Below are 24,936 nucleotides of genomic sequence, written 5' to 3'. Positions count from 1 at the left end.
ACCCATTTTTAGGATGTCTTCCATTCCGATAGTGTAATGGTTAAGAGCTCCGCCTCTGACACAGGAGACCAGGGTTAACATCTCGGCTCTGCCTGTCCAGTAAGCCAGCACCTATTCAGTAGGAGACCTTGGGCAAGACTCCATAACGCTGCTACTGCCTATAGAGCGTTTCCTAGTGGCTGCAGATCTGGTGCTTTGAGTCCGCCAGGAGAACAGCACAATATAAATGTTCTGTGACTGTCTGCGTCTAACTTGGCATCATTATAAAAACATCAAAACTACAATTAACACCCATAACAAGTACCTTTTTTGCGGTGAGGCGGGGTGGGGTGGAGGAGACCTCGCCCTCCACATAGCTGGACATGCGATTTGGGCTTCTCTCATTGCCCTATGGAGAAGTTAGAAGATGGCGGTAGGAAAGGTTATTGTTAGATGGAAAAGAAGGTGGATGGGGAGAAAGAAGGTCATGAATGACAAGTGAATAATAATAATGACATGCAGAGTAAACTACAGAAAAACAGAGCATTGCTTCAAAGGAACTTCTGTATTTGTTCAGGACTCAGGTCAGCAATCACAGATTCATTCTGTAGTGCCACCTACTGGGGAAATACGGTATTGCCAAATTATGTTTTATTACAACCATTCCCAGTGGAAGTAATAATAATTATTGATTTCGAAAGCGCCAATATATTCTGTGGCACTGTACAGAGTAAGAAACAAGCATGGGGTACATAATAATGTATACATCACTGTGGCATCAATTTAGCAATGGCGATTCTAATTAACGGCCACTTGTAATAGCATCTCTTTAATAATATCAGATCAGATCAATTCTCAGCAACAGCTCAGGTGCAACCAAGGCTTGATGATAACAATATTTAGGCTGAAGTCCATTTTCAGCTTATACAACTCTGGCCGAAAACTAAAATCTGTCACGAGCCAATACTCCTCTATATAAACACATTAGACTTCGTAATCCAACAGCAAATGAGTTCCATAGTGCGTTTCCCTGTGTGTGAATGCCGCAGGGGGTGTGCATTAAAAGTGAATATTAGCCTATCGGGTGAGACTACTCTTCTGCCTAGCCTTGCATTTTCTTCATCCCTCATAGACCATTACTGCTGCTTTGGTTCCAGGAAAGTGTGACCTAGCAGCATGAGCCACTTGTTTCAGACAAGTCAGGTTGCAAACGAGGCAAAAGCTGTCTGTAACTCTCTTGCTGCTGGATTACAAACGCTAAAACATGTCTACTGAGTGGTTTGCTGAAGGAGTTTCGTTCAGGTCCAGAAGCAGGCTTTCAATTAATGGAGTATGCCCATGAAAGACTAAAAGTGTCACAAGGAGCTACAGAGAAGAGCAGAAGAGGACTACACAGCTACAAGTGAGATGGGTGCACAGGGCATGCACAGAGAGGCTGGCACATGCATGACACAAGGAACTGGAAGTGCCACCTGTCGGAGCTCCGTGTTGGAGCTGGGCTGGTTCCGGCGCTGCACAGATTTTGGACCGCCGGGACAATAAGCAGAGTTCACCCAAGAGTGAGAACGGTCGATACCCTGCAGGAGAGAGAATGGCCGGAAGAATGAAGGAATGAGCACCGCCAGAGTACCCAACACTGGAGAGGGGGGGGGGGGGGGGGGGGAGGGGAGAGAGAAAACCCAGCACAACAAATCCTGGAACAGGAATACATACCCAGTGTAACAGCAACGGCATTGGATAGAAAAGAGAAGACAGCAGATCTAACCAAACATAACTACTTCGATAACCATGAGAAAAAAAAACCCCAAACTTTTTAAGCACAAAATTACGCAGATAAGGATTAACTGTACAAAATGTAGGAACTGTAGTGAAAATAACAATTAATAAAACTGTTTTTTTTTTTTTTTTTTTAACACTATTCATTTATAAATTCTTTAGTCAGTGTTTGTCCATTGTAAAAACTTTCCTCTCCATCACTGGTGGTGACATCTTTTGTCTTAAAAAAACCAAACACATATATCCAGGCACTTCACCTCTAGTTAGGACATTTAAATAAGTTATGAAGGAAAGGGAGGTGCTAAAGGGGGTGTGGCCAGAAAAATAGCAAAAAAAAACATTAACTCTTTGTAAACTCGCATGCAAATGTTCCAACAAATGCATTCAACATATTCACTCATCCAGGCACCACTGTTATCCCTACAGCTAAGTTAAAAGCCGGGGTCTTAGTTCACAAAAGAATGCATTCCTATGCTTAGTCACCTACACGGCGCAGAGGTACCCAGGTAATTGTAGGTGTCCTAACTCTATATTGTCCTGGTCTGGTGATCTTTGCGGATTGTTTGGTTACCGAGAATCCTGAAGCCAGTGCAAAATATACCTAGACTGTCAGAATGCTGTGCTGTGGGAATACCACAGTAGCTGTGCTGCTTGTATAGTGTAGGGATAATCAATGAGATGGTAATAATTCAGAATTGTTGCAAATATATGCAGCTTGGACATGGAATAGCAGCAAGTGCATACATTTGCATCACTTCAGAATTGCTACCCCCTCAATGACCATCCCTTCTACACTCTGATGGGCCCAGAATAATGATATCACCAGAACATTAAAAAAAAAACTATTTTAGGGCTGCTTTCACAGTAAGACGTTACAGGCACACATTAGAGCAGCCTGTAACGCAGCCCACCGCACAGCAATGAAAAATCAATGGGCTGTTCACAGTGCCCACGTTGCATTACATTGTAACGCAGCAGGTTAAAAGAAAGTGCTGCATGCTGTACGTTATACTGGGCTAAGCCGTGTTAGACTCTTTGCTCAGTGATGTTGGAGGAGGAGGTCTCCCCTCCTTCTCCATGGCCAGCCACATGGCTAATTAATATTCACTGCACTGTGACGTGCAGTGTTTACTTCCTGGAGAGGCTGCTCTGTGCGGCGATTGGCTGGCGGGACCACGTGATGCGGATCATGTGGTCTCCGCATCGCACAGCACAAAAAAGGCGCATAACGCAGCTCTTGGTAGCGTCCTCCTCCAGCACCACCAGGCGTTGAGTTAGGGGCACATAATGCGACCTATAACGTCCCCTAAAACGCAACGTCCTGGTGGGAAAGAAGCCTAAAGATATTTGCAAGCTTTATTATTATTTTATAAGTGAAAATATTATGAAACAGATCAGGGAGATTTTCTAGGTTTCTGGAGTTCCTCATTACAATGCTCATATACTATATTACAAGGTTTGGAAAGGAATGCACTTTTTTTTTTTACTCTGGTCACCTACAAGACAGAAAGGAGAAAACAACAGGACTTATTAGCCAATCCTTATCACAGGGCTGAATAACATCTACCTTGCCTCCCATGATCCTCTGCACCTCCTCATCGTCCGCAGTCCCGGGAGTGCTGGTCAGATCGGGGTTGCTGTTGCTGATACTGCGGCAGCGTGTCAGGTTCAGGCTGCTTGGTCGCCCTGTGGCACGAGACAGTGTGGCCGAATGGACAGCAGGGGGCCCCGAAGTATTGGCCAGAGCTGCAAAAACACAGAAAGGTGATTGGCAGAGGTTTTATTAAAGAGGGACTGTATTGAATAAACAAACAAATACAACGGCTTAATTTTTACAGTATTCATTTATAACCTCTTTCCCTGAAATGAAGATACCCCCTGAAAATAAGCCATAGCAGGAATTTCGAGCATGTTCTAAATATCAGCCCTACTCCGAAAGTAAGATCTAGCGGCAGTAAGTGGAAAAAGTATGGCAACTTGTGTTATTACTGGAGCCCAAGGTCTCATGGGTTGGACCATGGCTCCGTCATTGGGCCAATCACTGCAACTCAGCAAGTGCAGTGATTGGCCCAATAACAGAGCCTTGGTCCCGCCTGTGAGAAAATCGGCTCCAGTAGAAATACAAGTTGTCGTACTTCTTCCCCATAAGCTGAAGCTCAGGGAAAAAGCAGCATGGAGCTGGGGGAAGAAGAGGATGCAGGGGATACCAGAAGGACATGAACGACAGTGGAAGACACAGCAGAAGACACGGAGGCCCGCGGATAGGAGGACACAGGTACACATGGAGGACACAAAAGGTACAAAGGGGACACACAAAAGGTAAATCTAGTAGAGGAAGAGGCAGCACAGTGGGGTAGGCCAGAGGACACACAGCACAGGAACTTGTGTGTTCATAGAAATAGAAGACATCCCCTGAAAATAGGACCTAGCACATCTTTTGGTGCAAAATTTAATATAAGACACGGTCTTATTTTCAGGAAAACAGGTGTAGATTATTTATTCAGTGTTTGCCCATTGTAGAATCTTTCCTCTCTCTAATGTACATTGAAATTTATCACTGGTGGTGGCATCTTTAGTCCTGCCAGGTGATCTGTACGGAGTGTTCGTTACTAAGAGTTCTATGCACAGAGGGAGATTTTGCTTGCTTGGCAGTTGGCAACAGCTGTTATTTCCCACAAGGCAACACTCACAGACAACACATTGTCAGGACCATGGTCATGACATCTCACCACACTTTCACCACAATATCAGCCGTACAGACCCCCCTGATGATCTATTTGAGAAAAGGTAAAGATTTCTAGTGGGAAAGGGGGTATCTGCTACTGATTGGGAAGAGGTTTAATCGTTGGTTAACGTTCCTCTTATTAAGAGCAGTGAATAGGGAATACAAAAACAAAATGCAATTAGAACAAGCTAAAAACATTTTTTAAGCAAACATGTCAGTATATTTTGAATTTTTATTGACTTCAAGGTACACTATTCAAAAAAAAAATAAAAAATTAAAATTTAAAATACATCTGCACACATACTTATCAGAAGTACATTTCTCCAAGAGTAAAATGTACTATGAATTACTTTTCTCCTATGTTGCTGTCACTGACAGTAGGCAGCAAAATTCTAACAGATGTGACAGGTTTTGGAATAGTCCATCTCCTAATGGGGGATTCTCAGTATTTTCTTTATTTTTTACAAAAGCATTCTATGTAAAGGATCTATACAAAGAAGCAGGCAGGACTCCCTACTCCCTTGTACACTAGTTTGGCAGGTGGACAGAGCAGCTGCTATTCAGAAAGGGCAGTTGATAATGAAGAAAACCTTGAGAATCCCCCAAGAGGAGATGATTTGACCAAAACCTGTCAGATCTGTGAGATTCTTTACAACCTATTGTGATAGTGGCATAGGAATAAAAATGATAGTGTATTCAAATCTGGAACAAACGTACATTTCGAACATATATACTGCTACTTTAGAAATGTTATTGTATATACATTTTAAACATTTTCACAATGGTGGTGAATGGGATCAGCAGTGCAGCGCATAGCGGGGCAGGTGGTGTGTGATCTTACACGATGCGCTCTGATCACGCGGCCCTCTGCGCTAAATGATGTGAACGAGGCCTAAGGCTTTCGCCTAATGGCCTGCAATATGATCTAACCTTTCAAACAAACCTCCCCTTCTAGTTGCCTAACCAACCAACATGCTACCCCAACCAAGCCTAATTTTAAACTGGGCTCCCAATCCTATTAGAATACCCTCTAAAGGTGTCCTACATCAGATGATGAATGAATAGGCGAACCAAGAGAGACAGCTTACTTTCTGATCGGATCTAATCAGAGAGAGGTCTGTTTCCTGCCCATACACCGCAGGCCGATTCCCAATCCATTTCAGCATAATCTCTTGGGAATTGGCCTTGTGATGCCGCATCCACCGCTGTCCCCCTAGTGTAAATGTACCTCCTGGTGACCCGTGCAGTATACTTTACATGTCGGTTTCCGCCAATGGCTCCGCCTCTGACTTAAAGGGACCCTGCTCAGTGGAAAAAAATGAAACGGGTACTTACCTGGGGCTTCTTCCAGCCGTGAGTTCCCCAGTGTCCTCCTAGCTTCTCTCCCGCTGGTAGCTTCATTACCGGCGACTTTCAGGCTGAAGGTCGGCCGTTTCTTCTCGAACAGAGAGCCTGAGAATCCCCCGTGAGAAGGTGGACTAGTCCATAACATGTCAGATCTGTCTGCTTTTAATTGCTTACTTTTTTTTTCCTGCTATAGTGGTCGTTTTACTGATTTAAAAAAAAATCAGTTTAAAAAGCTAATACAACCTTGAGACTGATTTTCTGGAATTTAGTTGCCAACTGAAGGGTTAAATCACTTGGCAGTGATACTAGTATCAATTTGCCAATGCCAATAAAAAAACCAGAAAAATCCTTTTTAAATTGGAGATCGCATTTAAAAGGTCAGTCCATCCACAAGCATCATAAAAGCACAGATGCTGGTGTGCCAACTAGATTGCACAGGATCCTATAGGCACAAATGTCTTGCCCCCCCCCCCCCCCCGACTTCACCCTCCATGAACCTACAAACCATCACCAAACTGCACTGCAAGTGTGCTGGCTGGCCCAGCTGTCACCTCTCCCTTACTTCCCCTGCCCGTCATAGGTAGCTACAGGTGCCCCTTAGCATTAAGTAGCCAGGGGTACCCTCAATATTAACTAGCTAGTGGTGTGCCCCCAAAAGGGTAAACTGTAGGGAGATCTGGTCAGTGGAATACCGAGGGCTGGGTGAGTAAACTCTCATTTATGCTCTGCTCGGGACTCTGCAGAGGGGGGGAGGCAATAGGTGAGCCGTTTTTTCATAATCAGGTGCCTACAGTGCCTTCTGGTAAACCTGGCCGTGAAAGCAGTAGCAAGCAAGCTTCTGTACTAATGCAAGTTTCTGTAATAACTTTAATGCAATGCAGTACACATTTTTGATCCATAGATGGCAGTGTTGCACCTGCATCTTTATTTGTCAGATTCCAAGACCAAGCGTTGCATTAGCAATCATGTTCCATAAGCTGAGCGATATAGTGATAAACATGTCTCCTTACAAGCTGACCTCTATGAGGACACTTACACATGTTCAGCTGGGCAGGCATGTCACTCGGCAAGTGGAAGGCATAGTGGAGATAGGATGCCAGGAGGCCGTTCCTGCCGTGCTGATCCTGAGACGTCTCCAGGGTGCGGTGGATCTGGCTGACCAGCAGAGATACCACTTCAAAGGCTGCCCGGCCCAAATTCACTGCAAGAAAACAAAATGATTTCATAGTTAACGTCTCCTACACAGAGTTCTAGACTTCAGTGTAACAGAATCACCAGTGATGAAAAAGGGAGCCATCCACAAAATAAACTAAGCAAAAGGTGAACTGCTGTAAGATTGAGGCCTCTTTCACAGTGCGACGTTAAAGTCGCACGTTAGAAAATGTTCCAACGCAGACTAACGCACAGCAATACAAAGTCTGTGCAACATTCACAGTGCACACGTTGCGTTTGTGTGTAACGTGTAGTGTTATTAGAAGGTGCTGCATGCTGTGCGTTATACACGTTATTAGCTGCGTTGGACTGTTTGCACATGCTCAGTAATGACTTGGAAGCATACTTTTCATTGCCTGTATGCTCTACTGTATGCGACCATAACGGGGCATTAAGTTGCGGTGCGACTTTTTTGGGGCGTTGCGTTGTAATTTGCGTTGCGACTTTAACGTCGCATCAAACCGCAACGTCCTACTGTGAGAGAGGCCTAAATATCAGAGGTCACATTCAATGAAAAAGGCATGTCAAAATGATCAGTATTTTCTGAGATATTAAAGGTCATGCTTAGCCCCACCCTCTCCATGCGCCAAAGTCCACCAATTGATAATTTAAAGTGTACAAGAGATCATAAGTGAGACAGAATCGATACTTACCTGGGGCTTCCTCCAGCCCCATAAACATGTGCGAGTCCCTCGCTGTCCTCCTGCGGTCTGTCATTCAGCGGCAATGAGGCCCAGGTAACTTGCTCAGTCACGTCTAAAGCAATTACCGGGGCTGATCGCGGCTGAACAGCAGACCGCGGGAGGACGGTGTGGGACTCGCACGTATTTATGGGGCTGGAGAAAGCCCCGGGTAAGTATTAATTCTGTGTCACTTATGATCTCTGGCTTTAAGAATACAACTTTAAAGGAATACTGTAGGGGGGGTCAGGGGAAAATGAGTTGCACTTACCCGGGGGCTTCTAATGGTCCCCTGCAGACATCCTGTGCCCGCGCAGCCACTCACTGATGCTCCGGCCCCGCCTCCGGTTCACTTCTGGAATTTCAGACTTTAAAGTCTGACAAGCACTGCGCCTGCGATGCCGTGTCCTCGCTCCCACTGATGTCACCAGGAGCGTACTGCACAGGTACAGACCATACCGGGCTCATGCTATACACTCCTGGTGACATCAGCGGGAGCGAGGACATGGCAATGCAGGCGCAGTGCTTTTCAGACTTTAAAGTTTGAAATTCCAGAAGTGAACCGGAGGCGGGGCCGGAGCATCTGTGAGTGGCTGCGCGGGCGCAGGATGTCTGCGGGGGACCATTAAAAGCCCCGGGTAAGTTCAACTAATTTTCCCCCCGACCCCCCTACAGTATTCCTTTAAGTGGAGCTGAACTGTTGCACAGACGAAAACATAAAAAAAATGCACCCTCTATGTATTTAGAGAGTTTAGCCTGTCTAATGCCCTCTCATCTGTGACTAATCACAAGTGTAATTTGATCTCTCAGCTGTGTCAGCTCAGGAATCTCCTCTGCCACGGCAGAACAGCTAATTTGTAAATACAGGATGTTAACCTTATGTCTGCTGTAGAATAATAGGACCTGCACCTCAGTTGTAAGTTTGCAAAAAAGTGGTATATTGAAGAAAGCACTATGTACAAAATCAAGAACGGTACATACAATACAGCAGCATAAGCACAAGGGACAAAGAGACTCTGATATCCAAAAATGAGGCAGCAACAGTTGTATACAAAGGCTGTAACACAGCATGGGAGTAACACAGAAGCAATGGGAGCATCACAGTTACATGCAAGGCATGGGAGCAACACAGAAGCAATGGGAGCATCACAGTTACATGCAAGGCATGGGAGCAACACAGAAGCAATGGGAGCATCACAGTTACATGCAAGGCATGGGAGCATCACAGTTACATGCAAGGCATGGGAGCAACACAGAAGCAATGGGAGCATCACAGTTACATGCAGGGCATGGGAGCAACACAGAAGCAATGGGAGCATCACAGTTACATGCAAGGCATGGGAGCAACACAGAAGCAATGGGAGCATCACAGTTACATGCAAGGCATGGGAGCAACACAGAAGCAATGGGAGCATCACAGTTACATGCAAGGCATGGGAGCAACACAGAAGCAATGGGAGCATCACAGTTACATGCAGGGCATGGGATCAACACAGAAGCAATGGGAGCATCACAGTTACATGCAAGGCATGGGAGCAACACAGATGAAATGGGAGCGTCACAGTTACATGCAAGGCATGGGAGCAACACAGAAGCAATGGGAGCATCACAGTTACATGCAGGGCATGGGAGCAACACAGAAGCAATGGGAGCATCACAGTTACATGCAGGGCATGGGATCAACACAGAAGCAATGGGAGCATCACAGTTACATGCAGGGCATGGGAGTAACACAGAAGCAATGGGAGCATCACAGTTACATGCAGGGCATGGGAGTAACACAGAAGCAATGGGAGCATCACAGTTACATGCAGGGCATGGGAGCAACACAGAAGCAATGGGAGCATCACAGTTACATGCAAGGCATGGGAGCAACACAGAAGCAATGGGAGCATCACAGTTACATGCAAGGCATGGGAGCAACACAGAAGCAATGGGAGCATCACAGTTACATGCAAGGCATGGGAGCAACACAGAAGCAATGGGAGCATCACAGTTACATGCAAGGCATGGGAGCAACACAGAAGCAATGGGAGCATCACAGTTACATGCAGGGCATGGGAGCAACACAGAAGCAATGGGAGCATCACAGTTACATGCAAGGCATGGGAGCAACACAGAAGCAATGGGAGCATCACAGTTACATGCAGGGCATGGGAGCAACACAGAAGCAATGGGAGCATCACAGTTACATGCAAGGCATGGGAGCAACACAGAAGCAATGGAAGCATCACAGTTACATGCAAGGCATGGGAGCAACACAGAAGCAATGGGAGCATCACAGTTACATGCAGGGCATGGGATCAACACAGAAGCAATGGGAGCATCACAGTTACATGCAGGGCATGGGAGCAACACAGAAGCAATGGGAGCATCACAGTTACATGCAGGGCATGGGAGTAACACAGAAGCAATGGGAGCATCACAGTTACATGCAGGGCATGGGAGTTACACAGAAGCAATGGGAGCATCACAGTTACATGCAGGGCATGGGAGCAACACAGAAGCAATGGGAGCATCACAGTTACATGCAAGGCATGGGATCAACACAGAAGCAATGGGAGCATCACAGTTACATGCAGGGCATGGGAGCAACACAGAAGCAATGGGAGCATCACAGTTACATGCAAGGCATGGGAGCAACACAGAAGCAATGGGAGCATCACAGTTACATGCAAGGCATGGGAGCAACACAGAAGCAATGGGAGCATCACAGTTACATGCAGGGCATGGGAGCAACACAGAAGCAATGGGAGCATCACAGTTACATGCAAGGCATGGGAGCAACACAGAAGCAATGGGAGCATCACAGTTACATGCAAGGCATGGGAGCAACACAGAAGCAATGGGAGCATCACAGTTACATGCAGGGCATGGGAGTAACACAGAAGCAATGGGAGCATCACAGTTACATGCAAGGCATGGGAGCAACACAGAAGCAATGGGAGCATCACAGTTACATGCAGGGCATGGGATCAACACAGAAGCAATGGGAGCATCACAGTTACATGCAGGGCATGGGAGTAACACAGAAGCAATGGGAGCATCACAGTTACATGCAAGGCATGGGAGCAACACAGAAGCAATGGGAGCATCACAGTTACATGCAGGGCATGGGAGTAACACAGAAGCAATGGGAGCATCACAGTTACATGCAAGGCATGGGAGCAACAAAGAAGCAATGGGAGCATCACAGTTACATGCAGGGCATGGGATCAACACAGAAGCAATGGGAGCATCACAGTTACATGCAGGGCATGGGAGCAACACAGAAGCAATGGGAGCATCACAGTTACATGCAGGGCATGGGAGTAACACAGAAGCAATGGGAGCATCACAGTTACATGCAGGGCATGGGAGCAACACAGAAGCAATGGGAGCATCACAGTTACATGCAAGGCATGGGATCAACACAGAAGCAATGGGAGCATCACAGTTACATGCAGGGCATGGGAGCAACACAGAAGCAATGGGAGCATCACAGTTACATGCAAGGCATGGGAGCAACACAGAAGCAATGGGAGCATCACAGTTACATGCAAGGCATGGGAGCAACACAGAAGCAATGGGAGCATCACAGTTACATGCAGGGCATGGGAGCAACACAGAAGCAATGGGAACATCACAGTTACATGCAAGGCATGGGAGCAACACAGAAGCAATGGGAGCATCACAGTTACATGCAAGGCATGGGAGCAACACAGAAGCAATGGGAGCATCACAGTTACATGCAGGGCATGGGATCAACACAGAAGCAATGGGAGCATCACAGTTACATGCAGGGCATGGGAGCAACACAGAAGCAATGGGAGCATCACAGTTACATGCAGGGCTGTGGAGTCGGAGTCGAGGAGTCGGAGCAATTTGGGATACCTGGAATCTGTGGTTTCAATAAAGTGAGGAGTCGGAGTCGGAGTCGGATGATTTTTGAACCAAATCCATAGCTTTTGTAAAAATTAGACAAAGGAGTCGGAGTCGGGGCAATTTTTGGTACCTGGAGTCGGAGTCGTGATTTCATAAACTGAGGAGTTGGAGTCGGAAGATTTTTGTACCGACTCCACAGCCCTGGTTACATGTACAGCATAATGTATACAGCACAGTATAGCGCAAGTCAAAAAAAATGGCAGAGTCTATGAGAAATCAAGAAACCTTCGTCAGCAGGTACAGAGCTGGTGGCTCCTTGGTGCTGCTGAATTCTGTGTTGATTCCATACTGGATTCTAGCCTTTGTATACAACTGTTGCTGGCTCATGTTTGTGTAACCATTTTGTATATCAGAGTCTCTTTGTCCCTTGAGCTTATACTGCTGTATTGTATGTACTGTACTGATCTTGATTTTGTACATAGTGCTTTCTTCAATATACCCCTTGTTTGCAAACTTACAGTACAAATGGTGTGCAGGTCCTATTCTATATATGTCGGCTTCCATGATAGCAGGAAGTAGACACACTACAAATGTACTGCAGGGTTTGTATCAGCGGTAACAAAGAAATGTTTTCTTTAAAGGTTATTATATGCTGTTGCTTATCCTTTAGAGCAGAGAGAAAGTTCTGAGTTCAGGTCTGCTGTAAAACCTGTCTCATTTCCAATATAGTTATTCTGCTCGCTTTTTACCTGATTTAACAGTAATGTAATTTCTGCAAAAATGTCAATCCCCCTTCCTACAGTCACAGCAGCTAGTGTGGAAGCAACAATTTTGAAAAAATAATGTAACATCTGGTTCAATGCGAAAGCTTTGCAACCAGGAAATACAATAACAATCAGTGTAACGTGTGACAAGAGCTCCCTGTAACAAATGAGCCTTTTATCTCCTGCAGTCAGAGAAAAAACTATTTCTCGCAACCTAGATAGCTCTCTGCAGCTTAGGCCTCATACACAGGTATGAAGCATGTCGCCCAGCATGGATTGGGACGCCCTCAGAATTGTATGGCCGACACTGTACAGACGCATCTCAAGCCTGCTGACTAGTGACATGTTCTGTTACTATGCAGGGGGCGGGATAAGTGGGGAGAGAAATGCTCTCAGTCAGCGCTTTGTCAAACCGCTCTTGCTGGAGTGACCACGGCAACAGGGTGCATCAAGGACTGCTGTACACACAATACATTTTCGGCATAGGCAGTCATTATCGGCTGCCTTGTTCAAATCCCCTTACAAGGCATGGTCCAATTAGCCCCAAAAAGGAAAAGAAAAATCCTTCATGACTCCAGACGGCAATCAGATAAAATCCCTGGATCAACACCACCGGGCATTACCTAGTAATTATAGCCATGGATGTCTTTCAACGCAAGGAAAGCATCTAAGCCCCCCATAAACGCAGATATAGAATTTGCCATAACTACTTGCTGTAGTAATACAATCCACATTTTAATCACTCTTACTGTAAAGAACCCTTTTCTAAATGCATGGCTTTTTCCTCCATGCGCAGATCATGTCCCCTAGTGCTTTGCACAAGCCTAGGGACAAAAGCTCATCTGACAAACATTTATGTATTTATACATGCTAGTTAGATCTCCTCTAAGGCATCCTTTCTCCAGACTAAATGAGCCCAGTTTATTTAACCTTTCTTGGTAAGCTAGACCGTCTATCCCTCTAATCAATTCTGTTGCTGGTCTCTGCTCCTGCTCACAAACAAACACTTCTGAGGGTAAACCTTCCTCATGGGACTGGAGATGAAGGTGTATCATTTCTGCACTCACCAATCTGTCCTGCAATAATCGGCGGTCTGACAATTAGCAGTATCAGCTTGTCCAGGAGGTGGTGACAGAAACACACGGCTGGTCCGAGAGCGGCCTGACGCAGGCCCGCCATGCTGCTCTTCAGCTCTGATTCCACATTGCTTTCCGTAATGATGACGTCCTTCAAGCGGAAGGGGAAACTATGTTCCTCCAAGACCTGCACCAGCGTGAAGAATTTGTCCAGGTGTGGATCCTGCATAGCGTAGAGAGATGCATAGAGCCTATGAGTACAAGGAGGCACTCCACTCTTCCATACACTTCAGCTGGAACATTATTTAGGTAAAATAGGTGCCCTGGTACATGGTAAAAGCATTTAAAAACAGTTTAAAACTGGACAAGGAAATGAGGTAGCTTACCTCAGTGACGAAAAATCTTTGTGGTAACACAAGATTTTATTAGTAATCGCACAGGCAACGCATTTTGCGGGTCTCAGCCCGCTTCCTCAGGCCAATAACAGTGGCAAACTAGATAATAAATCCAGCATAGGGACTTACCGTACTTTTTATCTACCAATTTGTTCTGACTTACTACACCATTGGGCTCCCTTTTTGTCTCCTGTGCCTTTTTTTAGAGGGTGCCCTGACACCCACATCCCACCACACTTCAGCTGGAGGAACAGATAATGAACACTATTTTATAGGCTTTCACAGACTTCAGCTCCCTCCTCAGAATGTTCTCTGGGGCAATGATTTGATTTATTTATCCTCTAGGTAAAAAAAATTATTTGTCATTTGAAAAGGCCAGGAATGGACACTGTACTGTTGTTGCTGTGTGTAGTTTCCCGATGTTTAGTGGAAGGCCTCGTTGTCATTGTCAAACGCAGATGGCCGTGCAATTGGACCGCAACGCGTACGATCGCACGCCATCTGCGTTTCATTGCGTTGCGTGACTGATCCCATTCACTGAAAATGAATGGGTCAACTGTGCGTTTTAGGGAAAAATGCTTGCAGCATGCGTTCGTGGACCGCACTGATCCGGAATGCATGCAGTGTGACAATCAGACAGCGCAGTCTATGTACTTCTGATGTCATGCGTGTCTGCCTCCTGCACGTGTTGCCAAAATCCGGATGGCAACTCGTGCAATGTGAACGAGGCCGAACAGTTGTGCTGTGTCTGTTTTGCACGGCACAACGATGCCCAATACTAGGAAGAGTGCTGTTACTTGTCTATGTCTGTGTTTTGCCATCATTCCCCCATCACTATGATGAGAATGAGGGGGGAACGCCAATGAGAATTTAACCAAAGGAATAACCTTGTTTATAATTGTTAAAACATCAATGGATAGCAAAAAGGAAACCTGTTTAATAATCCTCAATAAACAAAAATTACAAGTTTACAGATAGCAGATGCTGGCGCTAGATAAATTAATAATAATAATATGTACAGTATGTATAAAACGCGATCCATAGGTTATGTAGGTGTATAATCAAAAGCCTGCCGCATGTTTCGTTGCTTCTTCAGAGGCGTTCAAATGCAGTTCTACATTCGTAACAGTTTTAATTAAAGCGTAATATCATCAAGTGTTAGTTAATTCCCTCCTAAATGCTCTAGATATCCATTTTGGGTATCTGTGTAATTGAGTTAGTAATTGCTCAACTGAGCCTATCAAATAATCAGTGTGCAGAGGACATCGTTCTTGTGTCCACCTGACCACTCCACAGCCCTGCTCGGTCTCCTGCGCGCACCATAAGAGTGCTGCCCCGCGCACTGATGCAAGCTGGATAGACTACTACAGATAGGCGATTTGATTGTTTTGATACGTTTAGATGTACTCTTGAGCAATTACAAACCCAAGTGGACAAATGCACAGAATGGAAATCTAGAGCATGGAGCAGAGAGTTAATGATTGTCCCTATATAGATACTTGACCTGTGTGTGCACAGAAGACGCAGCCACCAAGTCCACCATGAAAACAGGTTTGTGGTTGTCAACCCACTTCATTCCCGGGAGCTGGACCTAGACAGAAGCAAAGGACAATGAGCATTACAGGAGGCACCGAACTGAGGCCACAAGCAAGATATACACCTTCTACTGTAGCGGCTGGATAGTGTACCGGGTAAGGGCTCTGCCTCTAAACAGGAGACCAGGCCTCGAATCTCGGCTCTGCCTGTTCAGTACGCCAACACCTATTCAGTAGGAGACCTCGGGCAAGACTCCCTAACGCTGCTATCGCCAGTGTCATAGTGGCTGCAGCTCTGGTGCTTTGAGTCCGCCAGGAGAAAAGCGCAATATAAATGTTCTGTGTCTGTCTGTGTCTACTAGCATCTTAAAGGGCACCTGAAGTGAGAGGGATTTGGAGGCTGCCATATTTTTAAACAATACCAGTTGCCTGACAGTCCTGCTGCTCTCTTTGGCTGCAGTAGTGTCTGAATCACACACCTGAAACAAGCGTGCAGCTAATCTTGTCAGATTTTTTTCAGAAACATCGGCTCTGCATGCAGGCAGAGGATCTTGACAGAGGGGGCAGAGAAAGGGAAAGAACAGCGTCAGGCTGCGTTCAGATAAGCTTATTTGTAATGCTGGATCTCTCGCCAAAGTATCAGGGCCACCGTGCAGCGGCAATGTGAATTTTTGCTAAATACTAAATGCTAAATACAGTAAATATGTCAGCCTTCCTATTTTCCTCACATTGGTACCCATCAAGGCAAGCAGAGGCCTATGGGGTGAGTGCACTGCCTGACCTACCATGACAAATATTTCAAAGCGGCACTTTCCAGAGGCGGCAAACTGATAAGGGTCCCGTAAAAATAAATGGTCCGTAAAAAAAAACCCTCTGCTTTCTGAACCGTTGTTCTAATGACTGCATGTGCCCACCACACAGAATTATACAAACTTTGGAATTTGTACACTGTCCCTACAACCCAGGGTTCATAAAAAAAAGCATCTGTCTCAGTCTGTAGCAATGTTCTGATGACTTCATGTACAAAGTTACAGGCAAAGCAGTAGATTTGTTTAGATTATCCCTTTCAGCCAGCCCTCTGAAGACATTCCTTAGATTCACACCCTATGGAGTCCGATTACGGAGGGTAATAGCATTCTGTATTTCATGCCTAGAGATCAGAGTGATCGGATCTGCCTGGAATTGGAAATGTCGACAAATGTATGGGGACCTTCATAAATATAAACAACAGGAACTATCAGAAATTGTTTATTTGAATTATGGAAGTATCCTGAAACAAAATAAAATCTTAAAAACAAGTACAGGGCAGGGGGATACAGATCAGTGATGATTAGTAGTCAGATACATGTAGATGTAGCTCAGTCAGTTCAAAGAAAAACAATTGTTCTCAATCTAATTGAACTTCTTGCTTTCCTGCTAACTAATTCTGTTAGGAGCTTTGGTTACTAAACTGCTGTGTGTGTGTAAACATCCTGGGATCTGCATGAAGTTTAAGTGCTGAAAATTTCACTGTTTGACTCTGTAATTTTGAGTCACTCTCCCCCTTCCCCCACATACACTTAGCAGGAATTATGAGGAACAGGCACACTTGCCCACTAAACACCAATGAAGGCCAGGTGCGGTGACTGCACTACGGTTGGAGGGATGATCCGCAGCATGCCCACTGATACCAGTGATGATACGTGGGGACAATTGTTGCAGATTATATGTGGGGTGATTACTGTGTGTTGTATGTGGGGTAATTATTGCATTTCAAATGTGTGGGGGCGGGCTCACAATGTTTGCTTCAGGCATCAAAAAGTCTAGAACGGGTCCCGGGTGAGAGAAGAGCCAGATTACAGAGGACCTCTCGGTCTCTGCTGCGTAGCGGACAATTACCGCAGCAATCACCGTGCAATTACACCGTGACCACAAGCAAAGCCGAGGATCAGCCAGAGGACAAGTTCTGGCCTCGGAAACAGACCAACAAAGACTTTCCAGCGTCCAGCAAAAGAAGCTTTTGTTCCATCTGATTGCTTTTCATCTCGAGCAGCAGGTTCAGAACGGTTTTATCGATAGCTAGGAAGACAATTACAGCTGAGACACAAGAGGATGCTTCAGGTCATCACATCCTGCTCTGGCTGAAACTCTCATTACTGAACGTTCTGGCAGAGGAAGGGACAAGTCTGTTTTATGCATTAGTTGTGACATGAAACAGAAACTGCAGGCGCAGCTGTGTCCAGAGTTCATGCTGCCCTAACTGAGCCCTGTGTGGGGCAACGCCCCTCTTCTAATGACCCCACCCACTTCCATTCCCAATAATGGCTTCAAAAAACACAAAAGGAATCTGTTTTAAGCAGCAGTACTGTGCTATGCAGTGCTTTCAGGAGACAAGTATCCGGTTCCTTTCAACAAATTATGATTCTCACTCTACATAACAGTCGCGTTGTGACACAACTCTTATTACTACTATTGTGTAGTTATAGGACACCAACATCTTCTGCAGCACTTTACAGAGAACATAGTCATGTCACTGACTGTCCTCAGAGAAGCTCAGAATATATCCCTACCATAGTTTTACTGTAATCTCCCACCATATTATTATGTGTAGTTATACGACGCCAACATCTTCTGCAGCACTTTACAGAGAACATAGTCATGTCACAGACTGTCCTCAGAGAAGCTCAGAATCTAACCCTACCATAGTCTTACTGTAATGTCCCACCATATTATTATGTGTAGTTATACGACGCCAACATCTTCTGCAGCACTTTACAGAATAAAGCATTCATCACTCAACGATGGCCAGGATGATTTGCTCTCCTACCTAAAATGACCTCATGAACTTTAGGAGGGAACTGGGGACACAGAACTGACGTATAAGAATGGTGAGTGGCGTAGCCAAGGCGCTATGGGCCCCAGTGCAAGTTTCACATTGGGCCCCCCCAAGCACTCTATACATAATAAAAATAATAACAACAACAACAATTCATTCGCCGCACCAAAACCTGCCAAGGACCACAGTATTAGAGGTGCAAGAAAGGGATGGGGATCAGATTGTTAATGATTACCAATATTCAAAGCATCTATAGAAGTGATTATTACCAGTACAGGCCCTGGTGCGGTTGCAACCTCTGAACCCCCTATTGCTACACCACTGGTTGGACAAGCCCCCTTAACCATACTGTTCAGACTAATAGAAAGTAATGGTAGGGAGAGTTGCAGGTAAAGAAGCTCCATGACTTGATTATGAGTGTATGCTCCATAGGAATTGCTTTGAGGAAGACTATTAAGTTAGTATACTAGACTCAGTCAGTCAGTCGCGTCTTCCATTCTGGCCCTGGCATACTCACATCAGGCGTCAGCACGGAGTAGCTGGCTGGAGGCTTCTCTACTGATACTGGGAGGGAGAAAGGACCAGTGCGGAGTCTGCCATGCTGCATCAGTGGGATCCACTGTGAAGAGAAAAGAAAATAAAGAATCACTCTAACTTTAACTATGCCAATTTCCTAGGGTTTAGTGTCTAACTAGATGCTCTAAAGAACTACCATAAAATCTCCCACACTCATTCCTAACCCTTATTCGATTCGGTACACTTTACAACATTTCAAAAACAAAGCTTGAAAATGCCTGGGCCAAACTTCCTTCCATACACTGACACTGTAGGATGCTAGCACTGCCTCCTCCCCCTTCCCCAAAATGATGCCCCCCATTCCTAAGTCACGCTCCCTCCAAAAGGCAAAATGGATCGGGGGGCGGTTTCTGTACCAATCATGCCACTCTTCAGTAACGAGTGGTGTGGCTTTTCAGTCATAGCTGGATCTTCACCAGTGATCTTCACTGGATGGAAAGGAGGACCCTGAGGGAAAGGCTAAGAAGAAAACAAATTCTGTCTAACCGAAGTAAACTTTCCCAATGAATGTTGTCAGCCATCTAAGCGCATTTTTATTATTTAATGTACAGTATTTATGAAGTGCTAACAAATTACGCAGTGCTGGACAATAAATATATGCAATGGTACAAACGTGACAGATGAAATGAAACTAAGTTATGCAACATAGGACAAAGCTATACAAGGCAAACTGGGTACAAGTTACGTGAAATTTAGGGCTAGTTAGGTAGGTCCAGTAATTACCTACTCTAAGACTGCTCCACGCCAACGGGCGTGGCCACAGCGGCAGCCCCAGGACCGCCTAACGCCAATTGGCGTCGGGTCCTGGAGCCGGCTACTGAAGGCGATCGCGCGCACGGTGCGCATCTCCTTCTCGGGGGGAGGGGCCCCGCCCCCTCTTCAGTCTCGGGAGACTGTTAGACGGCGTGATCGCCGTCTATTTACATGTACAGCGCTGCGATCAGCAGCATCGCTGTACTGGGGACAGCCGTGCGTCACGGCTGTCCCCCTGGGGGACAAGAGTGCGATCGGCTCTCATAGGGTGAAGCCTATGAGAGCTGATCGCTATGATTGGCTGGCTGGGGGAAGGGAGGGTTTTGAATTAATAAATAAAAAAATAATAAAAAATAAAAAAAACAAATATTTATTTAAAAAAATAACGCCCCCCCCCCCCCCCCGCCGTTTATTTTTTTTTAAATAAATATTTGGTTTTTTAATTATTTTTTTATTTATTTATTCAAAACCCTTCCTTCCCCCAGCCAGCCAATCATAGCGATCAGACCCCACCAACAGAAAGCTCTGTTGGTGGGGAGAAAAGGGGGGGGGGGGGGGGGGAAATCACTCGTGTGCTGTGTTGTGCGGCCCTGCAGCTTGGCCTTAAAGCTGCAGTGGCCAATTATGAAAACAACAGCCTGGTCTTTAGGGGGGTTTACCTCTGTGGTCCTCAAGTGGTTAAAGTTTGAAGCAATCATAGGAAAGGAGCACAATGATAGGGCGAATGATCATGTAAAATACACTAGGGAAGGGAGGACCCTGCCAAGGCTTACAATCTAAGGGAAGGGGAGTGGACAAACTAGGTAGGGCTGTAGAATACTTATTCAGCAGAGAGAATTGAAGAGGTGGGCTTTGAGGGCTTGCTTGAATGTTTTGAAGGCGGAGGCGAGTCTAATGGGTGGTGGGAGTTCCAGAGGGTGGGGGTGGCTCTTGAGAAATCCTGAAGACATGCATAGGAGTGGTAAATGTGCAGGGCAGTTAGGGGAAGGTTATTAGATGACTGGAGGGGCGGCCTGGTGTATACCTGTGAACAAGCACAGAGATGAAGGTAGGGCAGGTTTTGTGCACAGAATTACAGGCCAGGCACAGAATCTTAAAGCGTATCCTGAAATAGATAGGGAGCCGGTGCAGGGATTTAAAGAGAGGTATATGGATGCAGAGCGGTGAGAAGAATGGAAGCCGCTTTCATAACTGATTGAAGGGGGGCAATGCGTTTCCAGTGGAGTCCAGACAGAACAGAGTTGCAGTAATCAAGGCGGGAGATGAAGAGGGCATGGATGAGCAGCTTGGTAGTGTCTTGGGTCAGGAAGGGGCGGATATTGGAGATATTGCAGGCTCTGGTGATGTTATGGATGCGGGAGATAAAAGAAAGGCCAGAGTCCAGGGTGACGCCCAGGCAACGGGCCAGGGAAGTAGGGCAAATGGTTGAATGGTGAATGTCATGGCCAAGAGCATAAATGTGAAAAGGACTGGCAACCACTCACCGTATAGCCCGCTGGAGTCTCAATGGTGGACGCCTGGTTTGGCCGGCAGCTCACGTGGTAAAATGTGAAGAGAAGATGGTGGTTTTCGGTAAGGTTTCCAGGAATTTTCATTTTAAATTCTTCATAGAATTCTGGAGATCTGGGAGGGAATTTGAGTGCGAGAGTCATCAATCAGATAGGGTTATGAAATTAAACAGGCATAAGATCCTCCCACAATTTTACAACACTCCAGCTAAACGTAAGAGGACTATGCTGCTCCATGTTGCTCCAGGATGGGCCGAAAGACGGCTCTCCCTGCTGACGCTCAAATCCCGAATGACATAAAATACTGTTTCCCTTCTGAGTTGCCGCAACTTGTAAGGAGACGTAATTCGGGGTCCGGCAACCGCCAGAGCCCCGAATAACCCTTATGGGCCATGCGCAGTATAACATTACTGCTACAGCGGCGCCTAGTTTCGGCGTTCTGTGCTAAATGCTGTGCACCGAAACCACCTGCTTCGGGTCTGGGCTGCTAAAAATCCTTTCTGAGGTGTAATTTCTTATGCTGGGAATACAGTACGCGTTTTTTTTTCGGTCGATTTTGGATTCGGTTTTCCTCTCATTTCTCCTATCTTTTCTTATCAATTTCCATTCACTTCTATGAGAAATCGGGCGGTAAAATGTTCTAAAGTAAGCTCCAACATGTCGGAAATTATTTATCAAACCATCTATCTGGCAAAATCGACAGAAAAAAACGCATTGTGTATTTCCAGCATTATTCTCCACCTCATGTTGGTAGTTACAATCTCAGCCCAGTGGTGTTACATTCTAATAACACCCAGTCTGTGTTCCAGCGGGTGGTAGGAATTAAAAACTATATACCTGCCTGTCTCGGCAAAGTTTCTGTGAAGGTTCGTCTTACCTATCTAACTGTTCTTTAGCGGGGCTCATAATGTCAACACTGCAGTAAACTTTGAGGAAATAATGTAACCTGCCATGTTTGTGGACTGTTGGAGGAAACCAATGTGGGAAGAATGAAGTCTAAGTAGATCCAGAAAAGCATTTAGCATCAGCTAAATGCAGAACCTGGAGAAGCCTGTGAGAACCAGCCCTTATCCTAAAGATTGACCCTAGACTGTGTAGAAGGGAGAGTAGATTGTGAGCCACTCTGAAGAACAGCCAGTGACATAGGTTATCCAAGCACTGTGGAAAATGTATCATAACTATACAAATATTAAAACAAACAGGACCAGATTTATCAAAGCATTACCAACTGTTTTTTCTTCTAAAACAGTTCTAACCAGCAGAGGGACTGTTCTGCATGATAATAAGAAACGTATCAAATACTACATAATAATGGCAGTTTAGCGTGGATTTCTAGAGCTGCACTACAGTTAAGAAAAGTGCAAATCCATCCCTAAACTGCTGCAGATTAAGAAGTGCTTAATAGCAGTTCTACAGATGCAGCAGTGCAAGCTAGGCATGATTTGTGAAGTGCTCCTCCCCCTGTTGAATCCTGTGAAGCTGTTCTGTGCTTAACCCTTCCAGTGCTGAGCATTGATGCAATACAGTAGATTTATTGGTTACCTCAGAAACAGCAATTCCACTCCCACACTGCACTGCTTGAGAGACCTTCCTAACTCCTCCTATTCCTAACAGTTTAAGAAGGAATCTGCACTATTTAGTGATTTCTTAGGATGTCTGAGACAGTTCTGCACAGATTTCGAAAAACCAGCTAATCTTTTGTCTCAGACACTCTTGATAAATCTCCCCCATAAAGCAATAATAGTGATGAAAAAAAAAAAAAGTACAGTTGGCAGATCCACTATCAGTTGCAACATATTGCACCTATTGTTTTCAAAAGAGCCCACACTAACCCTTTATATAATGGCCTACTGCAGTCTGTGTCTATCTCGGTCTAAAAGGAAATAAGCACAACAAGATGGAAAACTAGTATATTAAGGCAAACTTACTTATTGTGGTACACCACAGCTGTGTACGCCTCGGTGTAGTACTCACTGCAACTGGACTTCCCGAATATCACCTGCACACAACACACAACAGTCAGTCAATCACAGGATAAAGAGACAACACTATGCCGGTAAGAGCAATAATTACCGCGCGACTGCAACTGGGCCCACCATCTCAGTGGACCTTTCAGGCTAAATAATGGTTTTATTACACAGAAGTAGTCCTTCTTAAACATGTACAGACAGTTCCCTACTTACAAATGACTCGAGTAACGTTTCAGAGATACAAAGTTGTCTTCATGTACAAAATATACAATACTGGTTTTTATTATATATTTTTGTTGTTCAAGTGTACCGGAGACGAAAAAATAAAACATTTATACATACCTGGGGCTTCCTCCATCCCTCTTCAGGCTGTTGGCTGCCTTGCTGTCCTCCCGGTGATGTTGTTTTGCGATGTTAAACAACTGTGCGTTGTTCTTCTGGCTGCAGCAGCCAATTAACTTGAATAGGCCACATTATGCTAAAAAGGTCATATGACCTGACTGACTAATCAGAAACCAGGAGAATATCGCCCCCATCACTAAATGAAACTGTAGTGTTTAATGTCTTAGGGGTGGCACTACTTGCACTACCAGTGTTCTCCCCAGAATATTTTTTCAGCCGGGTGGCATGAAATAGTAGCCGGGTGGCATGAAAAAGTAGCCGGGTGGGGAGAGATGAAAATGCAGGGCAACTCTGCTTACAGCATAGGAGGAGGTGAGGAGGTGTGCCGATGGCAGCTGGGTGGTCACCAAATCTAGCCGGGTGGAGCACCCGGCTAAAATAGCCTGGGGAGAACACTGACTACCATATTTATTCTTCTCTTTTTTAACAATAAAGTACCTGAAGGGGGGGGGGAGTGCCCAATTTGGGTACTAAGCTTGGAAGAGGGATAATCCAGAGGCTTCTCCCTCTGCCTCGCCATCCCAGCACTAAGACCCCCCGAAGCCCATCAGCTAGTGATTTTTCCAGGAGTGCAGCTGCAAGCTTTGGGGGATGGGGGGGGGGGGGGGGATATGTGTCCTACCACTGGAAATGTGATGTGGAGGGAGACTGTGCAAAAAACTTTGGATGATCCACAGGCTTGAGGTAAGTATGTGACTTTTCTATGAGGCCCAGTAACATAGGTCAGCTCTGTAGGCCAGTTCATAATTGCTAGCAGTCACCAACATCCACTGAAATACATCTGAGGAAATTTGTCTTTGAAATTTTTTTTATAAAACAAACATTAAGCACAAACAATGATATGCAGCCCTGGATACTCATATTAATGGAAACTTTGCAGCAGTTACATTTTAAAGGGGAAAAAAAAGTCCTGATCAATAATACAAATAGTATGCATTATCGATTTTCCTCTGTTAAACCGTTCCCTCAAAGTAATGGCAGTGCCATTGTTTACACACAGTACAGCTAGTACAACTCCTGCTGTCAGTAGGGGACTCCATCTTCCACTCACTGCAAAGCAGCCAGGGAACCTGAACATAGAGAGTGCAGAAAATGTTTTACAACCCTACTGAGAAAAGAAAACACAGCCAAATGCCAGACAGTCCCGGGACCAGGGCTGCACAGCTTTTAGGCTGTGTTCCCACTTGAGCAGAGAACAGACATTTTTTTTTTGTCTATTCTCTGCTCATCCCTAAACTGACAGTGAATGGCTCCTATTTTATAAACAGGAGCCGCACACATTTGTCAGCCTGTAACGGATCTGTACATGAGATGGAAAAAAAAACAACATTATACATATCCGGAGCTTCCTCCAGCCCCCTCCAGGCTGATCACTCCCTCGCCGCTCTCCTCCTGGATCATCTGCAATTCAGCATGGAAAGTCCTCCAGTCTGGGGAGTTCTGCGCATGCGCGGCGGCTCAGCTGTCGCCAGGAGTATTCTGAGCGCTCCTGGACCTAGCTGCCAGGGCTGTGGAGTCGGAGTCGGGGCAATTTTGGGCACCCGGAGTCGGAGTTGGAG

The 24,936-nt window shown here is 45.5% G+C and overlaps 1 protein-coding gene across 9 annotated transcripts in view; it reads right to left on the bottom strand.

The window, feature by feature from the left end:
• Positions 1-24,936, bottom strand: part of DOCK6 (dedicator of cytokinesis 6) — a 248,549-nt gene that overhangs the window by 79,023 nt on the left and 144,590 nt on the right. For 6 of the 9 annotated variants that reach the window (XM_068274305.1, XM_068274307.1, XM_068274306.1 and 3 more), the window contains 9 exons: positions 22,934-23,004; positions 20,982-21,120; positions 18,686-18,787; positions 15,323-15,409; positions 13,415-13,646; positions 6,864-7,028; positions 3,323-3,501; positions 1,452-1,556; positions 305-388 (listed from right to left, as the gene is read on the bottom strand). In XM_068274305.1, the coding sequence (XP_068130406.1) occupies positions 305-388; positions 1,452-1,556; positions 3,323-3,501; positions 6,864-7,028; positions 13,415-13,646; positions 15,323-15,409; positions 18,686-18,787; positions 20,982-21,120; positions 22,934-23,004 (1,164 nt within the window). The remainder of the gene's footprint in view (positions 1-304; positions 389-1,451; positions 1,557-3,322; positions 3,502-6,863; positions 7,029-13,414; positions 13,647-15,322; positions 15,410-18,685; positions 18,788-20,981; positions 21,121-22,933; positions 23,005-24,936) is intronic. The other 3 variants (XM_068274310.1, XM_068274311.1, XM_068274312.1) reach the window with 2 other exon arrangements.

This window comes from Hyperolius riggenbachi, chromosome 3 (genome assembly GCF_040937935.1).
Source record: "Hyperolius riggenbachi isolate aHypRig1 chromosome 3, aHypRig1.pri, whole genome shotgun sequence".
NCBI lineage: Eukaryota > Metazoa > Chordata > Amphibia > Anura > Hyperoliidae > Hyperolius > Hyperolius riggenbachi.
This window is presented reverse-complemented; position numbering and strand designations above follow the sequence as displayed.